This window comes from Pleuronectes platessa, chromosome 17 (assembly GCF_947347685.1).
Source record: "Pleuronectes platessa chromosome 17, fPlePla1.1, whole genome shotgun sequence".
Lineage (NCBI taxonomy): Eukaryota > Metazoa > Chordata > Actinopteri > Pleuronectiformes > Pleuronectidae > Pleuronectes > Pleuronectes platessa.
Genome location: NC_070642.1, coordinates 19,847,409 through 19,863,749, shown reverse-complemented (window position 1 = coordinate 19,863,749; position 16,341 = coordinate 19,847,409). Strand labels below are relative to the sequence as shown.

At 46.1% G+C, this 16,341-nt stretch overlaps 1 protein-coding gene across 4 annotated transcripts; it reads left to right on the top strand.

Annotated features, from left to right (window-relative positions):
• The first annotated feature begins 675 nt into the window (after positions 1-675).
• On the top strand, positions 676-16,018 carry reps1 (RALBP1 associated Eps domain containing 1). Of its 4 annotated transcripts, none has more exons than XM_053444759.1 (19): positions 677-2,121; positions 3,557-3,680; positions 4,825-5,054; positions 5,420-5,594; positions 6,478-6,608; positions 7,495-7,657; positions 7,748-7,811; positions 8,471-8,625; positions 9,546-9,667; positions 10,080-10,160; positions 10,903-10,990; positions 11,191-11,292; positions 11,523-11,583; positions 11,755-11,956; positions 12,052-12,246; positions 12,477-12,566; positions 12,715-12,869; positions 12,961-13,066; positions 13,150-16,018. In XM_053444759.1, exons 1-19 carry the CDS (start codon positions 1,969-1,971, stop codon positions 13,216-13,218), a joined length of 2,466 nt encoding a protein of 821 aa, XP_053300734.1. In that variant the 5' UTR covers positions 677-1,968; the 3' UTR covers positions 13,219-16,018. The 4 variants fall into 4 exon arrangements, with proteins under 4 accessions (XP_053300737.1, XP_053300735.1, XP_053300734.1 ...); XM_053444758.1 differs by having other exon boundaries at positions 5,417-5,594; XM_053444762.1 differs by lacking the exon at positions 10,080-10,160 and having other exon boundaries at positions 676-2,121.
• Positions 16,019-16,341: the final 323 nt, after the last annotated feature.

Here is a 16,341-nt window from a genome sequence, read left to right as displayed (position 1 = left end):
TATCTGCATCTATTTGTTTCTGTTTGTTCATCATTTCCTCAACATCCTGTTCATTTCTGTTCTCGTGCCACAGCAGCTCATCGGCTCCTCTTTCCCTACATCACCCTCCTTCGCACCAGCAACAGGCCTGTGTCATCACAGCATCATTCATTGTGTCATTCACACCGGAGTGCCAACTTCTTCAGGTACAGTGGAGCATTTGTATTTGTTTGCACCTTTTATTTATTTTCATTTATATGATAAACATTTTGGTGCATAAAAAAGTTATTTCAGGGTTGTATCAAATGGTTTTGTATTATCTACCACCAGCAATCAAGGGTTCTTTTATATTGTTTAATAAGTCAAGTGCCATAGTGCATTTCCATGTTTCAGTGAATTCTTGAGGATCAAACTTTGCTTGAAAACTCATGAAACTTGCTGAACTCACATTCAGGGGCTCGGCGCAGCTTTTATTTTGAAATCACTCATCCGGGTCCCTGCAGGCTGAGCGAGCTCGCGCTGACGTCAAGTTAGCCACAGGTCACACGAGACTATACCGGAAATGTAGAGAGTTCCACTTCAGACTAAAAGCGAGCCTTTGTGTTTCAGGGGGACTAACAATGCTTGAAGAAATTTTAATTAGCCAAGTGTGACCAGATAAAGTGTGTGAGTGGGAGGGGGGAGGGGGGGGGGGGGACTTTCATGTAGGCTCCCATTGATCTGTTTCTTGGTTTAACAGAAATTCTATTTCAGAATATGCTCTGTACAGTTACCAAAGGTACCCCCCACTGGAAGGTTCTCATTGAATCAGTTTCTACTGTCATTATACACATCATCCAATTAATCAAATTACCATAAACTACACGATATATATACATATACAGAGAGATTTGACTGGGATGACACTGGGTTGCATAGACGTGTGTATCTTTGTTTTTTATTTTTGAAAGGTGTAAAATAAATAAAGGGATTATTAGTATGGAGGACGTGAGGCCCCATGGGAACTGAAGTATCCACCCTTGATCGGGCCTTTTAAAGGTACAGTGTGTAGGGTTTAGTGAACTCTAGTGGTGAAGTTGCATGCTGCAGCTGAATACCCCTCACCCCACCCTCCTCCTCCAAACATGGCAGAGAACCTCGGGCTTCAGTTGACATAAAGACTGAGAAGATGTTTAGTTTGTCCAGTCTGGGCTACTGTAAAAAAACAAATATGTCTGCCTCCGTAGAAAGGACCCACTTCCTGATGTAAATATAAAGAACTTAATATAACGCTGAAAGAGAACAACAATTCGTACAATTTAGATGAAACACAATAGTGCAAACATCTGCCAGTAGATCCCTCTCAGCTCCATCTTCCACACTGGACCTTTAAGTTGAAGACCCAAGGCGGAAGTGTGGTGTCGTCTCTGGGTGGACGGACGCTGGCAGCAGGAATGGCGGCTCCGATCAGCAGAGGAAGGAACCCGAGGACCCAGAAACTTTGCGTCTGACTGCCCCGCACGGGACTTCTCCCGCAACGAAAACACAGTGAGCGCGTCCCGCAGCGCTTCACGCACACACAACGTGAGGGTGAACGCGACGCGTGTCCCGGGGCCGGAGCGGGGGGTTGCTGGTTAGCTAAACGTTGGTGCCTGTGTGCACCCTGGTAGCCGTTAGCTCCGCTGCTAGCCAGCTGTTGGCTCCGGTGGCCCAACAAGTTCTCAAAGTGTCCGGAAACGCTCCGTATTTCCCCCGCGAGGAGGCGATCGGCTGCCCCTGTTAGCTGTTAGCACCGGGGGCTCCTGCAGAGAGCTGTGCCCGCGCTGTGAGCCGCATCACCCCCGCTAACCTCCGCGCTAGCTGGCGCACCGACGCTAGCTAAGTTGGGATCCTGAAGTCTCGCCCATTTTCTCGGGATCCTGCCCCGGCCATTGGCTAAGGGGCTAATCCACGACCGAAACTCGTCTGGGGTTTGTTTGTCTTTTCTTCCGGCTGCGATTCGGTGCCACGATGGAAAGTCTCACGCTGACCGACGTCGAGCAGAAGTATTACTCGGATCTGTTCGTCTACTGCGACACGGACAACACCAAGAAAGTGGCGTCCAACGGGAGAGTTCTTGACCTTTTCCGGGCGGCCCAGCTGCCCAGCGAGGTGGTGCTGCAGGTAAGCTAGCCCGAGCAGGAGTGTTGTGATCACACACTGTGTGGGGTGGAGGGGGAGGGGGGGTGTCTTACAGACGTGCCCGGCTGTCAGAGCCGACCTGTCAGTCACGGGACGTGGGGTTAGCACCGGTGGGGCTAGCAATGCTGCGCAGCGACGGAGACACACCTTCTTCTGGCTAACGCTAGCCTTAGCCCAAAGAGAGAGAGAGGACCTCAGCTGGTGCTCAGGTTCTCCTCCTGCTGTCAGAACCGAACCTGCTCTCAAAGTTTCTGCTGATGGGTCTGGGTTCTGATCAGGGATCTGCCTCAGCTGCATCACGTCCAGCTCTCTCCTAGCATTTGCACTTCAACATCTGCTATTGTGTTGTTCACCAGGTTGTGCTGACATATTCGGAACGTAGACAAAGATGTCATAAAACCTAGACTGTCTCAAAAACACACGTTGAAGAGAAGAGACTGACCCACACACAGAGAACCACTATCTAGACTGGCACTCTGTAAAGTGCATGCATCCACCAAGGCCTGTTAGTTCCCTTAAATTCAATCAAGCTGCACCAAATTGCACATGTTTAGTTCCCTAAACGTGTCTGATTCTTCTACTTTCACCAAGATCCCAGAAATATATCCCGAATCCAGAATCACAACAGCCTTCTACGTGTTCTTCTCTGATGCGTCCTTCAAGTTTCATGGAAATCCGTCGAGCAGTTTTTGCATAATCCTGCATACCAAGCAACCAGCCAACAAGCGAAGGGACGGGGGTGAAAACATAACCTCCTCTGCTGATATAATACCCCCCCCCCCCCCCCCCCCCCCCGTCTGTCTGACAGCTGACAGTTACCAGCCGTCAAACAGCAGCAGCAGCAGCAGCTCATTCTGGGGACTTCAGGTCTCCCAGCAGGCCCAGTCTCTGCCGTTTGTGACTCAGCATCATTTTCAAGGTCAACAAGGGGGGAGCTGTGCTGTTGTGTTGTTATCCTCTACTTTGCGACATGCACACTGAACACTGCTGTGGCCTGTGAGAGAGAGAGGGAGAGAAGGAGAGAGAGACGGGTACGACTACAATGTCGTGTTGTAACGGGCTGAGGAGAGTGACTGGTACATTGTATCCCCACAAACACACACACACACAGACACACACACATAAGAAAGTTCTTTGTCAGCGAGAAAGCGATCAGTCAGCCGTGGTGGGTTGTCTGTGTTGTGGCTCACGGGGCTGAATGCCTCACACCAAAGGACTCATAACATTGTGTATGAAGTTTAATTCCCTGTGTATTTGATTGTAGCCACACATCAATAATTAAACCACACATTAAACGCTCTAAGGTCTAAAAGTGAAGACCAGCTCCTCCTTCCTCTTTGTCAGTAATCATTCACCTCAGAGTTTCAGGTGAAGACGACCTTAACCGTTCCTTCCTGTTCCTCGTCTGTGGCTTCAGATCACAGAGCTCTGTGGAGCCACTCGACTGGGTCACTTCGGGAGGAGCCAGTTCTACATCGCTCTCAAGCTCATCGCCATCGCCCAGTCCGGGCTGCCCCTGAGGGTGGAGAGCCTCAACTCGGGTGAGTCCACGGTGGACTTTGAATCATTGCCTCTGTTTTTTGCTCCTTTCTCCTGCTTTAGATTGAACTCACACCAGATATTCACCAGGAAGTGCCATCGCATAACAGCTGACCAGTGACTCAGGCCACCTGACTTCTCTTTTTGTTTAAAATCTTTAAGTACACCATGGAGCTCTCCTCTTTTTGCTTCCCCCTCATCTTAATCAGTTGTTCATTAATCCTTGAGCTGAAGATTTGATCCCAAGCTCCTCCTGCCCACGTGTCCTTTAGCAAACCCAAATTGCTGTTTGAGCATATGGGGACAAATATGAATCACCTTGAACAAGAACATCTAATCAGAAAGTAGAGCCAGTGGCTTTTCAGCACTTCAGATCATTGCTTTTATCGGGTGCTTGACGATTATAGCGGTTTAAACTAGTTTCTATTTCCTAACTAAACAGCTGCTTGTGTAAACCCTTCGAGGGTTTAACTGCAAAATGTTTTTTTTCCTGTTTGCCTTTGGTGTGACTGCTCTCAAAAAAACACAAGGGAAGATGTCCCACACAGTAACTTGTTTAGGGTTAACTATTAAAATATGAAGTTGCTGAAAGGATTGCATCACTTGACGTGTTTATACGCTTCATAAACTTCATCTTAAGCTGCGAGATTACAAGTTAAAAGCTTGAAGGAAACGGTACCAGTCTGAAATAATCCACTCTGCGTTCTGTTCTCAGTCCCGTGACAGGAGATCAAGTTTCTTTTCTGTTTTCACTGTTTTGCTCTCACACTCAGCTTCATACAAATCCTCAGTAGAAGACACAAACACACGTATTCACAGCCTTGTATTAGTTTGAGGAAGCAGCTCTACTCTCTGATGAGATACTTTTAGATTGCTCTCATTCTACAGCTGAACACTTACAAACCACAGCTGATTCGACAAGTTAATGCTCCGTCTCCAGGCATTCTGGGAAATGTAGGTATAGTCACCCTGGAGTAGATGAAGGAGAGATTCTTCTCTGGAAAACTGAACCCAAACAGCAGAAACCTGCTCCTCAGATCCACTAAACGTCACAGACTGATGATGTTGGTGTTCTAGCTTCATTCCTTAGATCAACATGAAACAAATCTCTCCTCTAATCCTCTGAATGGATTCCTGTCTCTCTAGTCAAGGACCTGCCACTGCCCCGGTTCGTGGTGGGGAAGAACGAGGCGGAGGCGCGGCACGCGGCGCTCTATCCAGACACCGACAGCCAGGGTCTGTACCCAGCTTCTGCCACTGCAGTAATACCCAGGCCACCAGCAAGGGGACTCCAGATCAAGAAAGGTCCTGCAACCTCCATTGCACTTCCTGTCCACGAGGTTATCCAGCCCCTGGCAACAAACATAGAACCACAGGTGTGTTATTCCCTTTTAATTATAATAAATGAGGGTATAGTTGAAGGCTTCGGGTTGAATTATAAACACATGTGCTGTCTTTTTCCACAATTAGTTCTGTGATAACTGCATTAAATCAGCCATAATACCATCATGTACCATCATGTATCTCTGGGGGAGCATTGCAGACACATGCTATTTCCTGTCACTGCTGCAGACAGTGTTTATTAAAGATAAGCCACTAGAATACATCTGCATTTCCTGTGCTTCTTCCTGTGTCTGTTTGATTTCCTCCAGCTCTTAATACTGTCTGAAGTGTTCAGATGCTAACGTCTGTTGCTTCGTGTGAATTTAAAACGTTTAATTATATTTCTGTCTATTAGCAGCCTGAACCGACGTCTCCAGTGGTCTCCCCTGACCAGTCCCCCCCCACTTCCCCTCACTCCTGGAGGAAACACCAGCGGCAGCACAGCGGGGGAAACGTCGACAGGCAGCAGCCGGCGGTGGTGGTGGCAGCGGCAGCTGGAGCCGTGTGGACGCAGTTCAGAGAACCACCAACGGGTAACATCCTCTGACCTCCATTGTGTTAGAATGAATCAACAAACCCCCAAAAATACGTTTTTCGCTATTTCAGCAACAACCCCCCCCCCCCAGATAAAGTGAGACCCTGACTTATTGTTATGCTGATTCCTGGGTTGTGACATTAAGAACAGCATCAGTCTACATGAGAGACTCCAGGTGTGGACAAAGGAAAGAGAAGTTGTCACTAGTGCTGATGATCTTGAAAAAGAGTCGGCGTGTGAAGCGTATCAGTTGGTTTCTACTTCCTGTTGTTTGCCGCTCGTACACACTATTAATAATTCTTGCTGAGTAAGGCAGTCACTCATAAAGGAAACAAAGTATTTCTGCTGCTGCACTTGTTGACCATATGTTGAACTGGTGATGGCTTTTACAACATGGAAGGTTAAGACAGGACGACAGGAGAAATGTCTTTACTTTGGTAATTGGGTCAACTTGACATTGGGAACCATTAAAGGTTCTAGTGCAAGGGGCAGGAACCTGTGACTGGTTCCTGTCAGAACTGATCTACCCCTCATCATGATGTTGCAAAGCTCTTTTATGTGTAATTTGAAACCCCAGATGTGAGGTTAAGGCAATAAATCGAAAATTAATCGCCTGTTTTTTTTCATAATCCATATATAATTGATTTAGAGACTCTCAAATGTCAGAAAACACAAAGCTGTTCTTTTTCATATACGACAGTAAACTGAACATCATTGAGTTTTAAGTAATGACACAGATTGGTCACTTTTGAAAAGCTAAATATTTCAATGAAGAATTAATAGTTAGTTAGTTTCAGCCTGGATCCTTTCTTAATACCACAGTAGATGAATTTGTGTTGCAGTGGATGTGACTGTCCGTCTCAAACCATTCCTCCTTCCAGGTCCAGTTCCCGGTGAGGGCATGTGGCCGTCCCACTCGCCCCCTTTACCAGGTCAAGAGAGTTGGGTCAGTTTCACAGCAGACACCCCCCCATCCAGCACAATCCCTGGAATGCATCCCTCATCAGCCCAGGTAGGCCACTGCTCTGCCCCGGTCTCGATCTGCCTTTCACCTGTAAACGTACATCTTGGCGAGGCGTACGTGTCGTGCCTCAGGACGCACCAGTGACCGACTGGAGATAAATAAATCATTGTTATCAGAAGAGCAGATTACTGGATTGACTGTAATGTTTGTGTTTTAACAGTAAACGCCATCCAGCTTTAACAGCAGTCGCCGTCACACACTGCAAACATAAAGCTGGAGATATCATAATCCTCACAGTGGCACTTCAAACATCCGCCAAGTGTTTCTATCAGTGCTTTATCTGCCGGCGTCGGCAGCTTGTAAGGCCTCGTTCAGACAAATCAAGAGAGTGTGAAGGCTCCTGCACCCAGTGACGAGATAAACACTCAGCCGGGGGGGTTATGTTTTCATTACTGTCTGCACGTCTGCCATCAGGATTGCTCAATAACCACTGAACCGATTTTAATTAAATCATGTAGAGGGGTGGGGCACGACCCAGCGAGGAACACATTAAAGTTTGGAGCAGATCCAGGATTTTTTTTCAACTTTCTTAAACTCGGCGAGGGAGGAGATTAGCCTTGGCAGAGGTATGCGCGCTCAGGCTGCCCTTGATTCTAGTTTCTCAGATAATGTTATTCCTCTCAGACTCCTCTGTCGAGCTTGTTCAATATCTCAGATGGACTAATATAAATAAATAAATAAAACTTTTAGCTACATCGCCGTTGTATTACATTCTTGACCGAAACAGAAAGATGCAAACATTTGACACCATCACTGAAGAAACTGCTCTTTTTGTCCTAACCTGCTTTCATGAATTATGTGTTTTAATTATGTCATTTTATCGGGGACTACTTTCCTAATAGTTTCTGCCAATCTTCCACGTGGTTTCTCACAGGATAGCACAACGTTACGAACTGCGGCCATGGCAGGGTCGACCAATGAGATGCAGCGACAGTCCAGCTGCTACGACGATCCCTGGAAGATCACGGACGAGCAGCGGCAGTATTATATCAACCAGTTTAAAACCATCCAGCCGGACCTCACTGGTTTCATACCTGGTAGGAAGATGCACAAACACACACACACAAAACAAACAAGCTATCTGTGAAAACCTGGACTGATCCCGATCATGTTTCTGTGTGTCCCAGGTTCAGCAGCGAAAGAATTCTTCACCAAATCCAAACTACCGATTTTAGAGCTGTCGCATATTTGGTGAGTTTGAATCCTGAAAGTCTCTCGGTCTCAGCCGTGTTCGTCCGTCTTGAGGGGATTGAAGTGCTTTGTCAAGATGTCTGAACCATCTGTGCAACTGTTGCTGCACTTGTTGACCATATGTTGAACTGGTGATGGCTTTTACAGCATGGAAGGTTAAGACAGGACGACAGGAGAAATGTCTTTACTTTGGTAACTGGGTCAACTTGATGTAGGGAACCATTAAAGGTTCTAGTGCACGGGGCAGGAGCCTGTGACTGGTTCCTGTCAGAACTGATCTAACCCTCCTCATGATGTTGCAAAGCTCTTTTATCTGTAATTTGAAACCCCAGTATATCAGGGGGAAATAAAATGTTCCTGAATAATTACACAGTTAATCCCTGCACAGCCGCCGGCTCATGTTACCAGTCTTACAGGCCTGTTTGCATTGGTGTGAGAATTCATTAAATTATTCCGGATCATGAGCAGGAGTCTAACGTTACTACTCGGATCATGAGCTTCACACACTACATGTCGTGTGTAAAAGAAGAACCTGCATAAATAGTGATGTCCCCATTTTGATACACCCAATAAAACAGAACTAGCAATAAGCTGAAGTTGACTTTTGAATGTATTCTATCAGAGCTTCAGACTGAGTCGTGTGTGATTTGTCTCTGAAGGGAGCTCTCAGACTTCGACAAGGACGGAGCACTGACCCTGGACGAGTTCTGTGCCGCCTTTCACCTGGTGGTGGCCAGGAAGAACGGCTATGACCTCCCCGAGAAGCTGCCCGAGAGCCTGATGCCAAAGCTGATTGACCTGGATGACTCAGCCGGTAAACAGCCTCGCTCGCTCGCACTCTGTCTCTCTCTCTCTCTCTTTCCTCCCTCCCTCTAGCTTCTCAACCTCGGGTCTCATAAAGAGTTGAAGCCTCACAAGACGCTAAATCCCTTTTATTTGTGACATTACACAAAACCTTTGGTGATAGATAATCAATCAGAACACATGCAGAGTGTGTATCACTGCTATTGACAAAAGCTGCTGTTCCTACTACGGCTGCTGATAATATTAGATCCTCTATTTGTATTCGTGTCAGAGAAATAGCAGATAAGGAAGCTGATGCAACAAATCAGCAGTTCAGTAATTCATTTATTTCCTTTCTGTCGGCCCCGGCTGCCTCAGCCCGCAGAGCCGTGCTGACCATGCAGATGAGGTTCCACATTGTTGCTGCTTTTCAGTTCAACTTCAATCTGTAATCGTTAAATGTAAATTAGTTGAAGATACAGTTTTTTTTCTGCTGCTTCTTCTGCTTCTGCACCAAATCTCCCAGTGTTATTTAGAGGAACAGTCTTTAGAGCAGAGCAGTGACACTTCTCCCATCTGCTTGATATATATGACACCACCACCACCAGCAGCAGCCACTGATCTGCCCTTGAAGCCGCATTGAAGAAATACACTGAGCTTTGTACGGATCAAACCAACAAGGTGTATGTATCCTGTTTATTAGTGAAGGTCCATTTGGTTTTACTTGTTACTTTGGTTATAGGAAATTTCAAAATCACTTTCTCTGATAAAAGCAAAAATAATAAGTGGAATATTTCATGTAACTTCCAAAAGAAACATTCCTAACAATCATTTGTAGTCAGTGAATTTATCACATTTGTTAATTATCGAAAGCCTCATATACAGACTGGTCCAAAAGTCTGAGACCGCCTCAGATTAGGAGTTTAACCTGTTTTTACTTTTCTGACACAGAAGTCCCAGAGGCAGCAGCTGACGTGGGATACTCGGGCTCTCCCGTGGAGGACCCCCCCAACAAGTCTCCCTCCATGCCCTCCCTCAACCAGGCCTGGCCAGAGATGAACCAGAGCAATGAGGTTCACACAAACACACACACACACACAAGTCACTTATTGTGTTTTCACACGTACTGTAAACTCTACGCCTGTTTGCTTTTGCTGTGTTTGAATCATCTGACGTAATTGCTCAGGGTTAAATCTGCCACGCGGCATCTTCTTCATCCATCATGTATCGACTGCCGCTCCATCCTCTTCATCATCAGACATAATTACTGATAATTCACCAGCTCTTCTCTCGCTTCCTGGACTGTGGTGGTTCTGTCTGAAAGTCGGTGAAATCTGTCGTCTCCACACTCGCCGACCACGTCATGTCACATTTACGGATGATGGCGGCGGCGGCGGCGGCTCAGACTGATGATGTAAATGTGTGATGTCACTGCACTGGCCGACTGACATGTTTTTTTTCTCACTGTCTGTCTGTCTCCTGCAGCAGTGGGAGACGTTTAGCGAGCGCTCCTCCAGCTCACAAACTCTGACCCAATTTGACTCTAACATTGCACCAGCTGACCCTGTAAGTCAATCACTTAGTAACGCATGGTTTCACCATTAATGGACAGACATTAACCTCTCTGGATCTCTCTCTCTCTCCACCTCTCTCTCTTTCCTCTCCTTCTTTTTATGTCTCTCTATCTGTGCATGAAGTTCTTTGTCAGTGCAGTCCGCTGCATCAGCAGTGGACGGCGTGTGTTGTGATCTTGCTGGCTTAGCTACTCTTGGACATCACTATTTATTTTCCTACAGTGACACCCACCAGTTACTAGTGCATAGTGTGTCTCATAGTGGTTCCTTATATGGTTATTGCTATAGGTTTTTTAAATTACTTGGGGCTAATGTCCAAGTAGTGGAATTTAGTTTTTTGTCTCTCAGGCAGAATTTATCTCCTTACAGTAATAGTTTCCTTTTGGAGGGACACAACATAATAACATAAGTAAACTGGTGAAAGTGGGAATTGGCCAAAACAATTTGCCCTCTTTTCAAATTGCTTTTAAGTGCTCAGTAATTCTGGGCTGAAAGTCCAACATATAATCACAGAACCTGAATGGTGAAATAAATCATCTTTTAATTTATTACTTTTTCAACCCTCTGATTTTGGAATAGCAAAAAAATAAACGATGTGCAGTTTTGAGGCTCAGGCGGTGGAGAAGGTAGCTTCACTGCAACATGAACTTCTGAAACTGTTATTTAAGAAAATTACTCACGCAAAACGTGTGTCCCTTCCTGTCTCACCTCCTGTCGTCTCTTCTGTCGTCCAGGACACAGCCATCGTTCACCCAGTTCCCATCCGGATGACGCCCAGTAAGATCCACATGCAGGAGATGGAGCTGAAGAGAACTGGCAGTGGTGAGAAAAAAACCCTCAAGCCTCATTTCTGACTGTGAACATCCTGATCTATAATAGTTTTACTTCTCTTTTGCATTGGATTTAAGTCACGATGTTACTCTCCATAAACATGCAGCAGAAATCCTTATCAGATTTTGAAACTGCTGATCTGACCTCAGCCTCACGATGTTTCCATTCCCTGTTATTCCTTTAACCTGCAGATAACAATAACCCCACAAGTCCTCTGCTCACCAACCCTCCAGAGCTGTCAGAAGAAACCAATCTACCTGCCTCCATGAAGTTTGCAGCCTCTAACTCTGGAGGTAAGTCAACCAGGGGCTGCTGTTCCAGAGGCTCAGTCAAAGCTTATGAGATAGATACTTTGGGCTCCTTAAACTTTTCAGATACATCATAAATTGCATTAGGTGTATTAGCAATGAAGTCAAATGTAAGTTTAGCCATTTTGTACTGTGTTATATATCTGTATACTTGAAATGTTATTTACTGGTTTATACGTGAGTAGGTTGACGGTGTTTTTCTTTGTCTTGGTCAGGTGATGGGTACAGCAGCTCAGACTCCTACACCTCAGACCAGGAGCCAATCACAAGACAAAGGTCAGTAGATAGGACTACAATGATTTATTTGTATTTATTTATTGCTTTATACATTGGTTTCTCAAAAAAGGAACCAGGCAACTTCTCCTATGGCAAGTTTTTCTTTTTGAAGTGATTAACATGAACTCTGGGCTCTGAGGGATTGAACATTATTTGGTGTCTTGTGTTCAGGTCTCATTCGGGGACGTCTCCGGAGACTCTGAAGGTGGTGGCGGCCCCTCCTCCCCCTCCCCCCCGGCCTCACGCCTCTCACTCTCGTTCCTCGTCTCTGGACATGAATCGCACCTTCGCCGCCGTGACGGCTCCGGGACAACAGCAGCCCTCCACGATAGCTTACCCCCCCGCTGTGCCTCCTCGACCGCTGCCTACACAGGTCAGACTGAAACACGTGGAAGTCACTTTACACGTCGTTTATACTCAGTTCGCTCAGTTTCAGAGATAAAAAGGCTCTTGACTCTTTTTCCACAGTCATCAGCGCCACACACTGGTCATCGTGGGGATGCAGAGGGTGTACCAGCAGGGGGCGCAGGACTCACCGCCACCTCGCCCCACCAGATTCCTCAACAGCCCAATTTCGCCGACTTCAGTCAGTTCACGGCCTTCGCCGCCTCGGAGCAGCCGTCCAGTCTGCCGGAGGTCGACACGCACAGCGAGGCCGGACAGGTCAGTTCTCACCGGGACTGTTGTGTCTCTATTTCACACAGACACCTTTTTATCGCCCGTCGGTGATCAAAGGTTTTTTACAACAGAGTCGTTAGATTACCGAGTCATTAAATGCTTCATCAGAACCAGTCAGAGTTTTTTATTTACCTCATAACTCATCGAACAGCCGCTCCTTGAAAAGCCGCCTCACATTAACCTCATTTAAACCGTTTGTGTGTTTGTGTCCACAGGTGGAAAAGGCACCAGAGGGCGCTGGTCCTTTAAGAACAGTGAAGAGTGACGGTCAAGCAGATGAGAGAACAGCAGCTACTGTGAACTCTGTAAGTGAACATCTGCTGAGAAACCACTGTACCACACCACTGATGATCTAATGAACACCATCACTCCATTTCAATCTACTGGTTAACAAGACAAAGGCCAATGGGTTTTATCCCACTCACTAACATTTATACATTTTTCTCCCATCAGGCCAAAGGTGCATCTGGTCCCTTAGCTCCGCCCCCCAAGCCCGTGCGTCGGAGGTTGAAATCTGAAGACGAGCTCCGACCGGAGGACGAGCCGCTCGGTCCTCAGAAGTCCAACATCATAGCTGCTGTGCTCGCCACCCAGCCCTCCATCCCCAGGTAGGAAACACACCTTGGAAGGTTTGGTTAAAGACAAGTGGTTCATTTTAATTTGTGTAACTCAGTTAAAAGTGTGTATTTGTGTCTTCAGGTCTGTAGGAAAAGACAAAAAAGCGATTCAAGCCTCAATCAGAAGAAACAAGGAGACGAACACAGTTCTGGCGCGACTCAACAGTGAACTGCAGCAGCAGCTGAAGGTACCGAGGACCAACACTCAGATGTTCTTCTTCCTCTTTGGTAGATAAAACAAAATGTTAACTTCCAACTGGTCTGTTCACAGGACCTGCTTGAAGAGAGGATATCTCTGGAAGTCCAGCTGGAGCAGCTCAGACCTTTCTCTCATCTTTAGAGGAAGAACCTGGCTGTGGTTCATCTGAAGCAAAGCTGTGGCCCCTCGGTGTGAATCCCTCCCTCCCTCCCTCCCTCGCTCCTTCCATCATCCCGGCTTTCCCTCGAGGCTCCGCCCTGCCCCAGGGTTCTCCGTTTAAAACTCTCCCACTTATCAATCATCAGCCCGACGGACCGGAGGGACAGTCTCAGCCGAGCGGGCCGAGGCGACAGGGCGCACGCGGGGGGGTTTCACAAACTGGCACTTTTTCAATCTTCTCTGAAGAGAGGCGAAGGTGAGGACGGCGGTGAACTGAGGAAAGGTTCCAGAGGAGGTGGACGAGACGCTGCACAAGCTGGCGTCTAATTAACTCTGAATGACTGAAGAAGAAAGGCGGAGTGTGTGTGTGTGTGTGTCACGTGTTGGTGCGACTGTTTGTGTATTTGTGTTCCTGTTAAGGGACTTACTTGAGGCTAGCATCAGTGTGTTTGTTTCTCTCTTGGGGTTACAGCCGCGCCGAATTAAGAATCTGGCATATTTAAAGAAAAGACCCGAGATCATTATCAATCTTAAGAAAATATATTAAATTTTTGCAGAGTTTGCAAGTGTTGAACAACTTCTTTAATTTGTCGTCTCCCTCATTTGGCACAAGTTCTGTCCAGCTGCCGTCAATGAGGACATTTAACTACTGGAAAATCAGGACTTCAGCTCCGAATACCATCAAAGATAGTTTGTTCTTGTCGACAGGAGCCTGTGTCACTGGCTCTCCGATATTTCAAAAACCAAAATAATTAAAAAAAGATCATAGAAACATGCAGCAGCACATTTGAGAGGCTGCGGGGGGAAATGTAGAAAGTACAACAGGAGTCTACATCTGCCAGTAAACGTAGGAAACATTTTCCGACTGGAGTTTGCTGTGGTTCGATTCCCCCCCCAGAGAAAATACTACGCCCCCTATGGACAGGACTCTTGTGTGTGTGTTTTTTTTGTGATGCATTTAACGGCTAAATCATGGTGAAGGCTTTTTTTGACTCATCCTGTGACATGAATTCAGCCCTGACCCTTCTTCTTACTGCCCCCCCCCACATCTGCCTCTGTGTGTGTGTTCGGCGACGACCTGAGGTCCCGACCGAATCCTTCTCTCCTTCACGTTGCAGTGTTTTGGGTTCGATGTGACTGAATGGTTTAACTTTAATGCCAAATGACTGAACTGTCACTGCTCTACACTTCTACTCAGACTGTGTGTTTCATTTATTTCAAAGAGATTAAAGAAAACGCAGCTTTCTCTCTCCCTTCCTTTTTGTGCCGGAGCCGTGGCTCAACATTTCAAACACTTCGAACCCTCCTCTTCTCGCTTCCCGAGGTTGTTTTCTCCTGGTCTTTAAGAGCAGACGTTCACGTGAAGGGGTTTGAAGACCTCTTTCTTTATCCAGCTGCTTGACTGCAGGAGGCGGCGTTCATGAAGAATTGTGTTGCTGAGGGAGAAGACGTTTTCCTGTGATTTGTTTAGTTTAGTAATTTCTACTCGGCAAACACACAGGTGTGCACAGATTCAAACCAGTGGTGCAGATAGAGTTTGATAGCTGTTCTCCACCCGGGCAGTCGGCACTATGCAAATAAGGGCCATTCATCTCCACAGACCAACTCTACTTAGCTGTTTGTACTTTGATAGTAGCAACTGTGTGGACAGTATACTGATTTTCTTTTGTATCATAGATCTTCCAGAAACAACATCTACTGTATGTTTGTGATTCATTTTGCCTTTTATCTTTTTGTTGACGAGCAGTCCACCTCCCCCCCCCCCCCCCCGCTCCCAGCTCCAGAGAGAAGTAAACTCAGTGTTTTATTATCGAGGCGATTCTCATGTGAAACCTGCAGGAGGAAGCTCAACTGATGGAAGAGCAGTCGACAGACAGAGACCTGAACGACCAGACAGCACTTTGAACCCAACTCCCCTTATTCTGTTCTTTTATTTTGTTACATCCCTCCTTCTCTTTCTTTCTTTCTTTTAACCTGCATGTTGTCATCCTTAATTTTTTTTTGTGTCTTTCAAGTGTATTTACAAAAAAAGAAGATGCTTTAAGATGAGAGACAAACTGAACCACTTGAGTTTTATTTCGTCAGTACAACCTGGAAACTAAGGTTTTTTTTTTTGTGCCAGTATCCTAAAATATCCCGTCTTATGTGGTTAATCTTTTTGGTTGAGCTTTATGTGTTGGTGAAGAATCTGTCTTCTTCTAAGGCCTTACTCCCCTCCCCCCCCCACTGGCGTTCAGGTTTCCACAGCGTCTGACTGAACTCCCTCTTCCTCGTCGTATCAAGGCTCGCCTTCTTTTTTCTGCTGTTGAGGACGATGGTGTACTTGGTGTGTGTGTGTCCGTGTGAGAGCGTGTGTGTCTGTGTCTGTGTGTGCGTGTGTGCGTGTGTGATACTGGAACTAATACCATTTAAAACCCTATTAAACACCTTCATGTGGGATCGATTTACGTTTGCAAGCACAACAGTTCCCTCCTCATCCCTCGAACCCCAAAGGCAATCCAGGCAGGCAGAAGCAATCGATAACAAAGTCTTTGATGGGATTTTGAATGCTATTGGCTCCCAGATCTGTGCTGTATATTGTATATGATACACACCTTTTTTGGACTCATGTACATTTTCGCATTAATTGCTGACTAACAGCGAAAGAATATTCTATTTAATTCCTTCTCTCTTGGCTGTGGGATCCTAGATGTTTAACTGCATGGATGTACTGTATCTCTGCAGAGTCGACTAGCAGCTGTGTGATTTTTACACAAAAATAAAAACGGCACAATATTTTAAACTCTTGCTCTCTGCAAACGACTCCTTTGTCAAACTGCTTCCGGGTTAGGAAAAGGTAAGAAAAAGAAGCTTGAAGAAGAATCACTCTTTTGTATTCAAGGGTTGTTGGGACAGACAATGAAACGTATTAATTATTGTTATTGTGCGACGTGATAAGTGTTGGACTGACTGATACTCGCAGCTTTAATTGTCAGAATCTGGTCTAGACAGTTGAAGGGTAAATCTAAACTAGATCAGTTATAAAGACTTAAAACCAGAGTTTATCCTCAATATCCAGCAGGAAACTTAAAATATGAAGATTTTAGTGGATTTGTGACAGCTCCT

What these genes read in the sequence shown, in the direction of transcription:
- reps1 (XM_053444758.1), top strand. Translation starts at nt 1,969, where the DNA reads ATGGAAAGTCTCACGCTGACCGACGTCGAGCAGAAGTATTACTCGGAT. An exon ending in TGCATCCCTCATCAGCCCAG is followed by an intron (nt 6,609 to 7,494) that starts GTAGGCCACTGC and finishes GGTTTCTCACAG; the next exon opens with GATAGCACAACGTTACGAAC. An exon ending in ACATTGCACCAGCTGACCCT is followed by an intron (nt 10,161 to 10,902) that starts GTAAGTCAATCA and finishes TCTGTCGTCCAG; the next exon opens with GACACAGCCATCGTTCACCC.